This window comes from Polypterus senegalus, chromosome 17, assembly GCF_016835505.1.
Source record: "Polypterus senegalus isolate Bchr_013 chromosome 17, ASM1683550v1, whole genome shotgun sequence".
NCBI classification, from domain to species: domain Eukaryota; kingdom Metazoa; phylum Chordata; class Cladistia; order Polypteriformes; family Polypteridae; genus Polypterus; species Polypterus senegalus.
Window position 1 is genome coordinate 79,610,535 of NC_053170.1, and position 15,990 is coordinate 79,626,524.

Consider the following 15,990-nt stretch of genomic DNA (forward strand, 5'->3'; position numbering starts at 1 on the left):
TTCAATATGTGGTGAAATGTGAAGACAGCAATTCCTTGTTCGTATCTCTTATTAGACATGACATCTCTCATCCTCTTAAGGATATCATTCAGAAAGGCAGTCTTAGCTTTCATTCTTCTTCTTTCATTGCTATCCCCATTTTAATATAGTGTTACTTTTTTCCCCTAGTCTTCTCCAATAGAACTTATTTATATATATATATATATATATATATATATATATATATATATATATATATATATATATATATTATATTATGGATCGACCCGGGTTTGCTTCCCAGGTCCTCCCTGCGTGGAGTTTGCATGTTCTCCCCGTGTCTGCATGGGTTTCCTCCCACAGTCCAAAGACATGCAGGTTAGGTGCACTGGCGATCCTAAATTGTCTCGTGTGTGTGCTTGGTATGTGGATGTGGGTGTGGGTGTGTGCCCTGTGGTGGGCTGGCGCCCTGCCCGGGGTTTGTTCCTTGCCTTGTGCCCTGTGTTGGCTGGGATTGGCTCCAGAAGACCCCTGTGACCCTGTAGTTAGGATATAGTGCATTGCCGGGCAACTGGTGCGAGTGCGCCGCGGAATTTTCTAGGGGTGCCGAGAAAACTTTTGTAAAATATTTAAAATTAGATAGAAGTGTAAGGCACTATATTAGATAGAAGTGTAAGGCACTATATTACATAGAAGTGTAAGGCACTATATTACATAGAAGTGTAAGGCACTATATTAGTTATTGGTACAAAGTGCATTGATTGAAACATCAAAGCAATAGTGTCCAAAAAGTGCAGTGCAGTTCAAAGTTCTTCATCAATAAGTAAATCCATAAAAACCAGTGCATTTGTGGAGAAGACAAAAACCAAAAAAGTCATCTCAATAAGTTAACTAAAGCCAAGAATAAAATCAGAATCAGAACCGACTTGCTTTCTTTCTTTTGATTAATTTAAGGACCTCGTATCCCATGTCCAGTTGTGACAAAAACTAAAAATATTTTTAGTATTTTATTTCAGTTAGTCTTTAAAGCTACTTCAATACTTTTTGCTCTGCTCTGAATTTAAGAGAAACATTTCACTCATTTGCTGTTTCACATCATCGCGTGCGCGAGTTGCAGTACCAGCAAAAAGAGGGGGGCGCAGTGTGCTAAAAGTCGGAATGTGACGTCAGAGTCTCTGTTTACTATCTACATGTGACAGAAAGCCACTTCGAGGATCCTACGAGATCGATGTGTGTGCTTCACTGTTTGATGAATGGTTCGATGTGGTGAAGCAAAATGCCGACATACAGATGCATTCCTGGTGCTTTTATATTCAAGCGTCGCATATTCCCGATTGTATTGACATGACACATTTTAAGTCTCACATACCGTCTTCTGTGCCATCTTTTTTTTTTTTTGCAACTTCACAACAGCAACATAATGTACAGCGCTGTATTTGAGCCATTGGAAAAAAAAAATTAAGGACAAGGTGAAAACGTGCATTTTGTGATTAAAGTGGAAATTTTGGCTTTAATCTTGAAATGTCCACTTTAAGCTCGTAGTTTACTTTATAATTAAAGCAGACCATCGTAACATCATCCCAGTTTTTAATCGCTAAGGCAAGCAGCAAAAGATCACCACACAGAACACATTAAATGTCTGATATTCCAACTCTCTGCACATTTAGAATCTTTAGATTTATACTTGATATCACTTTCATAATGAAATGCATTAAAGTGTGTATTTTACATTTTACAGATGCATCGTTAATTTCATTTAAATAATGAATACTGTTAATAATTACACACATGGGGGTGACACGGTGGCGGAGCGCAGGGAGTCATGTCGCTGGTATCACCTGCTTGGATTCCACACTGTGCTCCACTTTCCTTCCTACAATACGCAGATTTGGGGATTTGGTGCCACTAAAATGACGCTAAGTGTATGTGTGTGCTTGTATTCACCTTGTGATGAGCCGAGGCCTCCTCCAGGGATTGTTTCTCACTCGTGCCCAGTGCTTGCTGGAATGGACACATCCCTGGAATTAATCAATAAACTTCATTTTCAGAGATACTGCGGTGAGGTGTCATCGGAATTTAATGGGTTTTCTAGGCAATTCACAACACAGAGAAGCCGGACATGTTCTCACCGTGATAATATCTCGCACTGCCACTTGGTGGATTCCTCCAGATTTACGTAAAATACGCGCACAAGTATAAACACTACAACGCTTGCGTAGCAGGAGCGTCCACTGCAGCATGCGTCGCGTTGCGTGAAGTATAACCCCAGCCTTAATCTTCAGTATTTGGATACAATTTAAGGAGCAACCTCCACAGAAATAAGGTGAATAAAAAAAGAATATGATAAAATAACCTATTTAAAGATATGGCAAAAATGCAAATTTCTGAATTTTATTTACATGTAAATATACAGGCATGTATTTTTGAATGAAAAAAAGAAAAACATTGAGTAAAGAATTAAATCATTTAGATGTAAGAGTGACCCATTTATTTGTGAAACTGGCTGGAATGAAAACCTGCAGCCACAGTGGAACCCCAGGCCTGAACTTGGGACGCCGTACTTGACGTTAGTGATTTCTGCTGTTTTATTCGAAGAGGTTACGGCTAAAGAAGAGATCGGAAACAGACAATTTATGATAACTTTAGTCCAATTACTAAACATAAAAAGTTCTGCATTCATCTGATAATCCTTTAATGAAATATAATTATCATTCATTATGTTTAAAGAAATAATGAAAGACAAACACAATGAAGAAGACTTGTCATTATTTTCTTTTTTATATGTTTTGCTCAATGAATTTTCCATATAAGGCGAGGGATTCAGGCAGTTAGCAGCGTGTTTAATTATCCCCTTTAAACTTGGATCATTTTAAGAGAGTTTATTATGAACACCCAGGCTGCATTTGTCTAATGTCTGACTCTTCAGAAATGCCTTGACCTCTCAAAGTGTATTTGAAGATTATCACAGTGGTCGTCTATGAGAAAGTCATGTAGTCAGAACAAAAAGAGCTTTTTAAAATGTGGCATGATGATGCCGTACTACAAGTCCATCATAATAACAGAGTCTCATGCAGAATTACAAAGCTTGGAGGTCACTATCTTTACCTACTCTGTTTTTATGTAACCATAAAAACGAAGAGCATCTCAAAAGTCTTTGTGAAATAATAGATGTTACTGCCAGTGACTGAAGTAGTACAGAACTCGAGAGTCTCGAGGGAGACTTCCCTTAAACAATAAAGCATGGAGAATGCGTATGAAAAGGGAGCAAGTCCAGATGCCGAGTGCTGCTGCTGCTGCCTGTTTTATACTGTACATATTTATATAATAGTGTTTTTTTTTTCCTTGTCTTGAGTGCTTTTTATATCCACCTTTCTTTTAGGGGGAGCACAAGCCTGCAGGGGTGACATAGGACCAGAGAAATTGCACAACCCACCGCTCATTTTTGATCTTTCCCAGGATCCTGCTGAAAGCGCACCCCTGGACCAAACCACTGCAGAGTACTGGAGAGTCGCAGAGCGCATTGCTGCCAAGACAAAGACAATGCTGCGGAGTATAGCCAACGATAACACATCCCAGGCAGATTACACCATTAAGGCTTCGGCGGCACCCTGCTGTAATGAGCACCATGTTGTCTGCAGGTGCTGGGGGTAAGGATCAGACAACATCTGGCATGGGTTCGAGTTAACCTTGATGAAAAGGACGTTTGTGTGCTATTTGTGCATCATGTGCAGTATTTTATTTTCTTCTGGGTAAAGTGCTTAAGAATGAAGACCTGCTGAGCTGCCCATCAGCGTCATTCCAGCCGTTTGCTGTCATGTTTGAGTTGGCTGAATGAAATATTCTGGTAATGCCTTTTCTCTTTTAATCACTGGCCAGTTTGATCAACTGAAAAGATACCTCTAAAGAATGGCATCCCCATAGTGGTGCAAGTACTGTTAAAATTTGGAAGTTAACAAATAAATAAAATTGATGGAGTATCAGCTTGAAGCTACCATTACATTTTAGTTCAGGCACCGCACAAATTTAAACCAAGTCCTCCCTAAATATCAACAATAAATAAAATGTCCAACCAGAGATGGAAATATTGTACATTATTGGTATGTAGCAATTAAGGATGCTTATTGTTCCTTCTCCTGTGCCCCCCTTGGGCAATTCTGACCATTCTGTGGTTCATTCATCGTTTTGAGGTTTACAAACAAAAGCTGAAAACTACAAAGCCAGTCAAGAGAACAGTTAGAAATGGGCCAGCGGCTTTTCTGGCCTTGCACTTTTACTCTTCTCACTGTTTTACTGGTGATTTGTCTGTGGAGAGTTTTAAATTTGCAGACGATATCACACTAATAGGCCTCACTTCAAACAGTGATAAGTCCATATACAGATAAGGAACAGAACAGTTTGGATTAGCCATAATAATTTAGTCCTTGAAGGGTAGGTTTGGCTGCGGTGGGCTGGCACCCTGCCCGGAGTTTGTTTCCTGCCTTGCTCCCTTTGTTGGCTGGGATTGGCTCCAGCAGACCCCTGTGACGCTGTAATTCAGATATAGCGGGTAGGTTTGGTATTTTTCAAGTGCAAGTTATTAGTATATATGCATTTGTTAAGCAAAACTGTGTTCTTAAATTTAACGTTTTCTATAAACTAAAAAAAAAAATATATGTAACCACTCCTGGCATTTTATAATGGCATCTAATGGGGCACATGTCACAGGAAACAAAAACATTTTTCAAGTCAAGAAAGTTGTCAAGCATTGATCCATGTCTTGTGATTCACACACCGTCAAAAAGCTTATTTATACATTTCATTTTCAAAGGAAAAAAAACACCAGTATTATGTGTTTCTGCACACTGGTCCCAAGCCTGGATAAATGGGGAGAGTTACATCAGGAAGAGCATCCGGTATAAAATTTTGCCAAATCCATCTGCGGAGAGATGATCCGCTGTGGCAACCCCTAACGGGAGCAGCCGAAAGAAGAAGAAGAAGATTATGTGATTCAGACACTTTAAAAGAAGACCAGCTGTGCACACAACCTCAGCGTTTTCTTTTTCTACAACAATCTTCCCCAGTAATTTGGTTTCCACTTGTGCCATTTATGCAAGGACTCCCCACAGGAAGGCCGCGGGTATCACACAAGCAAATAGAAAATGTACCCTTATTTAGAGAGAAATAGTAGCAGGAATATGCAATAAAATAATTATTTCCAGGCCCCTGTTGTTGTCACTTCAAAGAGGGTGTATTGGGTACGCTTTTAAGCTTTATTTTTCGGTAATGCACTCTGTCCCATTGTTTATGTGCTAGGACTAGCATTTCTTTTTTTTTTTTTCTTTTTTTTAATTCACAGAAAATGCTTAACATTAGAACACAATTTTGTGTGGCAAATGCATATATAGCATCTTTGTGAAGAAACAACTGCAACTTAAGGAATACATTTTGGTATTTTTCAACTTTCATAAAACTCAGAAGCTGGTAAGAGAATTTAGGAAACTTCCACCTGCTTACACATCACTTCCTCTAAATGACTCAGCTGGTAGGCCATCGGAGTCATTTAAGTTTCTGGACACTGTCCTGTCACAAAAGCTTAAGAAGGAAAAGAAACATCACACTTCTTAGCAAGAAAGCCCATCAGAGAATGCTGTTTTTGAGCCAGCTGAGGAAATTCAATCTTCTACTACTGATATTCATGGCTGGGGTTCTGCCAGTTCCAACTGCAGCATGGTGCCACTTGCTTTTGCTTTGGATAGCATACTACTTCTTATCAAGCAGGACTTCTTCTGCCTTTTGCTAGAGAGATTCATGTTCATCTGACGCTAAAACCCTATTGTGAGGAAGCATTGAATTAATCTGCCCAAACTATCCCCTTCTTTTCTTTGAGAATACTGTGAAAAATGATATCTTAAGTATACATTTCTTATTTTGAGGGAATGTACATCATATCGACCCACTTGATATTAAATTCTTCTGCCTTTTGCTAGAGAGATTCATGTTCATCTGACACTAAAACCCTATTGTGAGGAAGCATTGAATTAATCTGCCCAAACTATCCCCTTCTTTTCTTTGAGAATACTGTGAAAAATGATATCTTAACAAGTATACATTTCTTATTTTGAGGGAATGTATATCATATTGACCCACTTGATATTAAATATCTAAGCTAGCATTGTGTATACAAGATTACTTTACTAAATTTAATAACTGGTTTTGAGTTACCTGACTTGGATATTAAAAAAATACTTTTTGGCTGGAGTATTCCTTTATGTGCTACTTACCCCGTGCGGTTTGTAGTGATGGCCAAAAAAACCTTTTAACCTCATGCAGAACAGAGATAGCTATGGTGACCAACAGCATATGCATTTGTTGGTTAACACTGGAATCCATGAAGCCTACGAAAAAAACTCGTAATCCCGGCCCACCTTAAATCCCTTCCCACCTCTCCATCAGCATCTTTTGTTTTGTAAATGTGTCGATCGGCACAAGCAGCCTGCTGTCCCATTCCCTCCTTGACGGAGTTCAGCTCTCCCAGCTGAAGCAATGGCTTTTTATCTGCGTGTGAGATCTGGAGTTGTACAGGGTATATAATACAGTATATCGTTATTTGGAATACATGCATTTCATGTGTGTTTCGTGTCTACAAAGATCTAGGTAAGTGTAGGATGAAAGAAAGTGTGAGGAAAGAAATACTGAACGCATACCTATACCTCCAGAAAACGACGAGGGTCCACAGAGAGCCTGTTCACTTGAGATCACGCTGGGGGTCTTGGTGTGCCCTGCTCCTGCCTTCTACTACCTTTTCCTGCCAGTGGTCCCCTACTGTACCACAGGGGTTCCGTTATACCAACATCAGTACACCTGCATGATGCCTCACAGAGACTGTAACTGCCAAGTTACTTTTCTACTTTTTTAGTCATGTTAGTGTGTGCTCAGACCATAGCGTGTGTGTTTGCATTTATTTAGTTATTTGTTTAATGAGCTCCAGTAAAAAGCCAAATTGCCCCCAGGAAAAAGTTATATCTATTTATCTAGTCCACCAAGCCGTTAAACACAATTTATGTTACTGTATATTTGTAAAGAGTGCTGTACCTGTCACTTTTCCAGGATCAAGCCTTATTCATACACTGCACATTCCTGGTTTATTTTTATAATATCATTCATGTTTTAAAAAAAAAAAGTGGCGCCCACTTCACAGCAGTTCGGCCCCGGCTGGAGTTACAACTGCAAGGCTTTTGTGTATTTAGTTTGAAGCCTCTGCTTGAGATTGTGGAGGTTTCCCCTGGGGACTTCCTCCCACGGCCTTCAAGACATGTTGTTATATCTACTGGTGTCTCATCTCTAAAATGTTTGTGTGCAAATGTATCCTGCAATGGCCAGAACCATTCTTTTCTTTATGAATCATACTTCCACAACAAGACATTCACTCTCCAATGCCCACTTATGGAAAAAACAGGTTAAGAGGCTGAACCGATGATATAATTTAACATGTTGGCAGAGTAACTGATAACTTATCAGTGTGCAAATACAGTTGCCTTGCAAAAGAATTCAGAGAGTGGTGACAGCTTTCAAGAGGACTGGTTTTCAAAAGCTATTGCTCCAGTTGGTATTTTTATTGACAATCTAAATGTTCTAATGTTTATTTTTAAAGCCAAAGAAAATCGCTTGCTCAAAGTGTATTTTAAAAATATAAAAAAAAAAACAGCACTCGTTCGCCCAGCTCCACCATTAAGGCGAATTAGGCATTCGCCTAGAGAATAGATCATAAGGGTGGGAAAAAACGGAGCTGCACGTGTTAGCTACCAAACATTCAGTTCGCACAATAGTAAGCTTGTCTTAGGGCACAAAATAACTGCACCAGCACCGATTATACAACATTCATTTCTTTGTTTTTGAGCCAGTCCACTTTTGTCTTGCTGGAAGGTGAACCTTCTCCCAAACCTCAGTTTTTCAAATGACCAACAGGTCTCTTCCAGCATTTCTTTGTATTTAGTTTGATCTTTTCTTCCATCAGTCTTAACAGGCATTATGCTACCACCAACATACTTCACTATAGGGATGGCTTTTTTGGCAGACTGGGCATTGTTAGGTGTACATCATATAAAATGCTTTGCATTTTGGCCAATTTTTGGTTTCATCTGACCACAAAACCTTTACCCATATCCTATCTGGTTCCTCTTGTGCATTGTCCTGAGTAATGGCTTCTTTCTTGTTACCCTTCCAAATGGGCAGGTGTTATGAAGAGATCTTGATATTATGGACTTGTTTCAGAAAATGACGTCTGTACTTTATTTAAAGTGATGAATGGCTGCTTTGCCGCTTCATAACAAGACTACATCTTACTTGTTTTGATGGGTTGGCCTTCTTTACACAGGGACTGAGTGGTGTGATACCTGATGATGGATTCAACAGTGCGGATTGGGAAATCCACGTACTTTGATATTTTTTCCCCCAATGTACCCTTTTCATGACTTATACATTTGTAATACTTTTCTTGTCATTGTTTAGTCTTTGGATTCACAGCCTGGCTAATGACCTCTACACAAAGTGATCTGTATATATCTAGAAACTGGGTCCTTTACTCTTATTGCACATAGGTATAAACTACTAGAATTTTGACAAGTTACATGTTGGATTTAAAATAAATTATTCAAATACTTTGCTTGTCAATTAAAATACTTATTGGAGGAATACAAGTAAGGACATGCACTTTTACTTCATTGGCCCAAGTTCCCTTTTAAGATCTAAGCATAGGGCATGCCACCTTTTCATTTTAAGAAATGGAGAAAATGCAGTAATAAGCAACATGATTTGCTAAAGCTAGGTTGAGCCACCATTTACTATCCGACATGGAACAATATGGCCTATGACAAGTACTACTATTCATCCCATAAAAACTGCATAATAAATTTTGGTGCGCAAGCTGTGCTTTTTTGTATGACGCCATGGCATGCATGGCAGCTGTAATGCCCCTTCTGTATTGACTTTAATTACAACGTACAGTATAATGCCACTTCTTTTAGTTTGCATCTTACGGTTTCCAGCCACTTGCCATGATCAGATTTTCTTGGCCCACTCACAGACCTACTGGCAGCAGCCTGTGACCCTCTGTGGAGCAGGGGGTAAATCAAAGAAAAAGGTGGCCTTGTCCCCAACATTATGGCGGGCACTGTATTAAAAAAAATAGATACCTATACATACAGTGGTACTTTGAGATACAAGTGCCCCGACATATGAGTTTTTTGAGATACGAGCCATCACTAGGTCGATTTTTTGCCTTGAGTTACGAGCCAAAATTCAAAATACGAGGCATGAAAGAGCACGTCGCTGCACAGTCCAAGGAACTGACGATGGAAGAGTTGACAGAACTATAGACGCAGCAACATACGGAGGCTCTGCAGGACATCGGTGTTGCAGAGGAGCCAGAGGCGGAGGAGGTTCATTCTTCAAGCGAGATAAAGGAAGTGTTGGCAATGTGGGAAAAAGTTTCTGACTTTATTGAGAAGAAACACTGTGAAAAAGTTGCAACTGGTCGTGCAGCGGCGCTATTTAAGGACACTCGCCTAACTCATTTCAGAAACATTCTAAAGGGGAGGAAGAAACAAAGCTCCTTGGACAGGTTTCTATTGGAACGCCCTGCGAATGAAAGTGACGAAAGCGTGGCAAAAAAGAAAAAACCTAATAAAGAAGAAAATGAAGTTAAGGAAAAGTGAAAGAAAAAAGTAACATGTTTATTTTTTTAGATTCTCTTTTATGTATTAGGTTTTATTTCGTTTGTATACAATATTTGTTCATTATAAATACATTTTTATTATGTTGAAAACATTTAATAAAAAATTGGGGTAGTTTTTTGGGGGCTGGCATGAATTACTCATTTCAATGGGGAAAACTGATCTGAGATACAAACATTGACTTACAAGCTCACTCGGCCATGGAACGAATTAAACTTGTATCTCAAGGTACCACTGTATTTTAAAAGAACATAATTATAATACTTATTGTTTGCCGTTGTAGACACTTGTTATGGTATATTTTAATTGCAGCATTTCAGTAGATAAAACAACCATGAGAGAAGGTACATCTCAATAAATTAGAATGTCATCAAAAAGTTAATTTATTTCAGTAATTCAATTCAAAAAGTGAAACTCATATTATATAGATTCATTACACACAGAGTGATATCTTTCAAGCATTTATTTCTTTTCATTTTGCTGATTATGGCCTACAAGTAATGAAAACACAAAATTCAGTATCACAGCAAATTAGAGTATTACATAGACAAATTAAAAAAAAAAAAAGTATAATACAGAAATGTTGGCCTACTGAAAAGTATGTCCATGTACCCACTGCATACTTGGTTGGGGCTCCTTTTGTATGAATTACTACATCTGTGTGGCGTGTCATGGAGACGATCAGCCTGTGGCACTGCTGAGGTGTTATAGAAGCCCAGGATGCTTTGATAGAGGCCTTCAGCTCGTCTGCATTGTTGGGTCTGGTGTCTCTCATCTTTCTCTTGACAATACCCCGATTCTCTATGGAGTTTAGGTCAGGCGAGTTTGCTGGCCAATGAAACACAGTGATGCATGGTCATTAAACTAGGTATTGATACTTTTGGTAGTGTGGGCAGGTGCCAAGTCCTGCTGGAAAATGCTTGTCAGCAGAGGGAAGCATGAAGTGCTCGAAAATTTCCTAACAGACAGCCGCACTGACTTTGGACTTAATAAAACACAGTGGATCAACACCAGCAGATGACATGGCTCCCCAAATCATCATTGACTGTGGAAACTTCACACTTGACCTCAAGCAGCTTGGATTCTGTGCCTCTCCACTCTTCCTTCAGACTCTGGGACATTGATTTCCAAATGAAATGCAAAATTTACTTTCATCTGAAAAGAGGACTTTGGACCACTGAGCAACAGTCCAGCCCGTTTTCTCCTTAGCCCAGGTAAGATGCTTCTGACTTTGTCTGTAGTTCAGGAGTGGCTTGACACAAGTAATGCGATAGTTGTAGCCCATGTCCCACATACGTCTGTGTGTGGTGGCTCTTGCAGTACGGACTCCAGCCGCAGTCCATTCCTTGTGAATCTCCCCCAAATTCTTAGATGGGCTGTACTTCACAATCCTCTCAAGGCTGTGGTTATCCCTGTTGTTTGTGCACCTTTTTCTGCCACATTTTTCCTTACACTCAATTGTCCATTAATATGCTTGGATACAGCACTCTGTGAACAGCTAGCTTCTTTAGCAATGACCTTTTGTGGCTTCCCCTCCTTGTGGAGGGTCTCAATGACTGTCTTCTGGACAACTGTCAAGTCAGTAGTCTTCCCCATGATTGTGTGGCCTACTGAACCAGACCATGAGACCATTTAAAGGCCCAGGACACCATTGCAGATGTTTTGAGTTAATTAGCTGAGTGGAGTGTGACACCAGGAGTCTACAATATTGAACTTTTTCACAATATTCTAATTTTCTGATACACTATAAGCCATAACCAGCAAAATGAAAAATAAATAAATAAACACTTGAAATATATCACTCTGGGTGTGATTAATCTATATAATACACATGTTTCACTTTTTGAATTGAATTACTGAAATAAATGAACTTTTAAATGATATTCTAATTTATTGAGGTGCACCTGTAGATGGTCAAAAATGGAATCTGATAGGGCAACCAAACTGCATTACCTTATAGAAGTCAGTTGAATGTGACCAGCTGTAAATATCCATGTCTCAAAGTGACTTAATCCACTTCAAGTTTGGCAGGGGTCCTGAGAATCTCCGGGCAACACTGGCAGGAACCATTCTGGAGCACAGAGCATAGTCCATTGTGGAATCTCTTAGTAATCTGAAATTGTGTTATTAGCATGTAGATTAACATTTACTACATATATACTTATTCTAATTTTAATATAAAGTTATTACATTCTTTGCACTGACAATTTTTTTTAAACTCAACAAGTAACTGTACACAGACTGAAATAGAATGACTTGTCCAAGTAAGCTTATATTAAAAATGAAAAGGAAAAAAAAATACAAATGGAGTAAAGAGAGAAATCCAAGCATATTTTAACCCATGCTGATGATTACAGTTTTTTTTTAGTTTGCTTTTAATAATTAAAAAATAGCTTAGCTGTATAGTCTCAATCAGGTATACTTAGCAATGAAAGATCTGCTGTGGACACAACCACTGATCATTCTCAACTTTCTATATTTCCTTGCCAGACTTACAGTTGCAAACCAAACACACACACATTTTTGACATTTTTCTCTTTCAGAATCTCAAAGAAATGAATGGAAATCGTACCAACATTACTGAGGCTTTTATCAATCTGATTCGAGACAGAAGGAAATATAATTCAGTCAGACGGCAGTTAAAAAAGAAAGAAAACAAAAACAAGACTTAGTGCTTTGCTAACTTGTATTTTGGAACTATGAAAATAGTTTAGCTCACTGTTTTTGGTTTTGTGCAACTTTCTGCAAAGTACATTGGTCTGATTAACATAAATGATTATAGGCACATACACATGAAAGGAAAGCAGTCTGACAAATGGCTACATACAGCACATAAGTAAACATACAAAATAAAACACATGTAAAAACATTTAGCACTTATGCCTTATTTGTAGAATAAAATACACTATTTAAAAAATTGGTCAAGTATCTTTTGCATTGTGGTTAACTCAGTCCTTGTTAGTTCAGTCATGCACCTGCATGCATATTTTATTTTTATATATATATGTATATATATATGTATATATATATATATATATATATATATATATATATATATATATATATATAACACCCAACCTGAGCTAATTAATGTAACTAGAGTCTTTTACCCAAACATATTCATGTTTCTATTTAGCACCCTTCATTTTTTTTTTCCTGGCTCATGCACCGTCAAGTCTTCCAGCGTCAGGCTTAGCTCTCATTCCACAGCAAATGGTGTCAATTTTCCTTTAACCTCAGTGTCGTCTCCCTTTTCCATTCCGACTTCCACCCCGGCAAGAAATTATCTACCAAAACCAAAACAGAACTTTATTGTACTGGTGTCCTCAATGAGGGGTGTGTTATACAACAGAACAAAGTACGTGTCCGTGAATAAATAACCCTATTTTAGGAGGTTGCTTATCCATATTGTTCATTGTTACCCCCAATGTTTACGCCGGTAGTGTAGTGAAGAGTAGGCTGAGCAACCAAAGGCCATGTAGCACATGATAACGTCCTTCATTATTTGTAACTCATACCTCATCACCATTGCACACTGTTTGGCACTGTTAATCATATTGGTGGATATTCTGCAGAGCAGATTTAACCAGTAAACTTAAAACTGAAAAAAAGGGCAAAGCAGCCTCTTCAATTATGAATGTCTGTAAAATTTTACAATCGGGTTAGCAGTGAAAAAATATTAGTAAATGTCTGAAATATAAATCATAATTCAACCAAGGAGCAGATTTGCAATGAAACTGCCCTTCCCCGATACCAGAAATGTCATGTGTTTATTAATTGCAGGTATCTTGTGAACCTTAAACGTCTTTATTTCTCACATTGTGTTACTAGTTTGACATACTAATGCTCTAATGGGCCCCTGACAGCCAACAGCAATGTGCAAACATGACACGTAGCGATAATTATTTCAGTGAGGTAAGATGCCGTCATACTGGAGCATCGTGTACTGTATATGTCCCCTAACAGGAAGTATGTACCGTAACTTACATTATTGTTTTCCAACCTTTATTCCCAGTGTGATTACAACATTGTACATGTTACTATTTTTTTTAATCCTTTTTTAGATCCAATGTTCCAATTTCTCTATTTATAATACAAAATAATCAATGGAAATTTGACCAATAAAACCTTTGAAACTATTATGTTTAAACAGTTTCAAAAATAATACCCCGCCATACCAATCCTTGGCCCCTTCTTTCCCTTTTGTTATTTTTATTGTATAGATATCAAATTTATGGTGATTCTCATAAAACTTGAAATATAATGCGATTCCCTGTACTTATAAAAACATATTAAAATATATCTTTCTAATTCTATCACTCTCGTTACATTTTAAAATTCTAAGTGTTAGAAATAAAAAACTGCAACGAGTTTTATCTTCTAAGATATTATTTAAATGACTTTTTTCAGTATATTTTTTTAATTAAGAATTTAGGAAGTTTTATTTTATTTTTTATTTTTTTTGTATTTTTACCAAAGATCTCAAATGTTACTAATGTGTTCTACACTAAATGATTTCAATAGCTGTTGGTTCTGCTTTGTTAATATGAATCAACCGATTATTTGTTCGGCACAGAACACAAATGCCTCCTGTATATTAGAAAGGTACAAGATGTTCTCCCTGCTCATCTTTAAGGAAGCACCGTCTTGTCCAGTAATGGCAATGTGTTGCTCCTCCAAAGAATTCCCATTAGACTGGCCAACACTTGAACTCTCAAAAGGTTCGGTCATAGTGACACACAGATGACATAGCGAGTAGATTTAGTTATTCTGAATGCTCACAGGTGGAAATTCATTCTCATCATCCAGACACACTGGACTGGCTGCAAATTCGTGCTCAGGAATCACCTCTCCTTTCTTTGCCCCTCCATCCTCAGAATAACCTGAAAAAAACAAAAAAAGCTCACTTAAGAGTTGCAGATTGTCCGCCAGCTTTTCATATTATATTTATAAGGAAGTTATCTTCCTAACGTAAATAACATATGGTCATTCTTTGACATTGACATTGGTTCAGCTTGTAGCACCGCCACATTGAAAGGTTACTTGTCTGCTATTTGTCTTTGTGAACTGTTTCTGCAGGCAAAAATGATAACCTGTCCAGTACATGCCATCATGAAGGAGGCTGGACATTGAGAACAGCACCCTTGAAGGCAGAACGTCTGGTTGTACACCCAGTTTCCTAAATAATTTGTATAAATTGTGCTGTTTTCAGAATCAACAAGGGAGAACAGTACTCTGAGATAGATGACGTTCAGACTACCTCAACGGATCAGCAACTGCTTTGGCCATCTAGAGAAGCTTACAGCTATGAAAATCTGTCTAGTTAGGAAAGGTTAGCAAATCATCAACCGGAGTGATAATCCCCAAAGTCTGCTTTACACTTCCATCTAGCGGTCCAGGGAGAACTTTTTTTTTCCATTATGATGCAGTACTTACTGGGAAAACATTTTGTATTTAAAAATTCAGAGGCATTGATAGGCTGCCTTCTACAAGTACATTTCTTCCACCCAGCAAAATAAAACTAATAAAATAAAATAAATAAAATAGGGCTATTGTACAAACTTCAGGAGGCGCTCGAGTGTGTAATTCACAGTACATATTATTCTTCACACTTTAGGGGCTACTTTGTGTTGTGGGAGGAAAGTCATTGCTGTTTCCATCTTTGTAAACACACTTTTATGTGTCATGTAACATTCTTTTTATTCAATATTTGTTGCCTTACAGTTTTTAAAAAGGTGAGAGGTAGTGATTGAGCCATTTTCAGCATATTCGGTCTAATTCATTACAAATGCTAAAAATATGAATGATCTGAGCAACTGAAGAATGAACACAACACAGACTCTTACATTTTAAAAGCACTACACATTAAGTGGCTTGAAATCCTTGATTTGGGAGGAACAGGTTTAACCCCCTTTTTATGATATTGGTGATGAAGATGGGCTGAAACTCAAACCAGTTTCCCCAGGCTCTCAACTTAGTAGTCATTCAGGAGAAGAATTGTGGCAATATAATGTACATACATTATAAGACAAGTATAATCTCACAATATTTCTAGACCATCTTCATAAACAGGAAATGGCTACAGTGGTATTTCAACAGCAGGACTGTGGCATGGCACTGATAAAACGTTTTGTCAGAAACAATGGCAGCACTATAAAAAGGGGAAACAAAATGTGTGTTTTATATTTCTGGCAATGTATAGTGGTGCGTGCAGACACTAGTCTGCAGGGAGTCCAGCCAAATTATTGTTTACAGTAACTACAGTACTTTAGGTTGCTGAAAATCACTCATCTAATTTATT

General features: G+C 38.1%; 2 protein-coding genes across 8 annotated transcripts in view; one reads left to right on the forward strand and one right to left on the reverse strand.

Annotated features, from left to right (window-relative positions):
* The window catches only part of arsg (arylsulfatase G), a 211,358-nt gene that overhangs the window by 159,128 nt on the left and 36,240 nt on the right, over positions 1-15,990 (forward strand). For 2 of the 4 annotated variants that reach the window (XM_039739870.1, XM_039739871.1), the window contains exon 12: positions 3,359-3,626. The exons of 1 other annotated variant lie outside the window; for it this stretch is intronic. In XM_039739870.1, the coding sequence (XP_039595804.1) occupies positions 3,359-3,626 (268 nt within the window). Of the gene's footprint in view, positions 1-3,358; positions 3,627-15,990 lie in introns of those variants that run through there. One more of the 4 variants, XM_039739872.1, reaches the window with a different exon arrangement.
* The window catches only part of wipi1 (WD repeat domain, phosphoinositide interacting 1), a 72,880-nt gene continuing 68,572 nt past the window's right edge, over positions 11,683-15,990 (reverse strand). For 3 of the 4 annotated variants that reach the window (XM_039739875.1, XM_039739874.1, XM_039739877.1), the window contains 2 exons: positions 14,472-14,572; positions 11,683-11,802 (listed from right to left, as the gene is read on the reverse strand). In XM_039739875.1, coding sequence (XP_039595809.1) covers positions 11,698-11,802; positions 14,472-14,572 — 206 coding nt within the window. In that variant the 3' untranslated portion in view covers positions 11,683-11,697. Of the gene's footprint in view, positions 11,803-12,361; positions 12,977-14,471; positions 14,573-15,990 lie in introns of those variants that run through there. The other variant, XM_039739876.1, reaches the window with a different exon arrangement.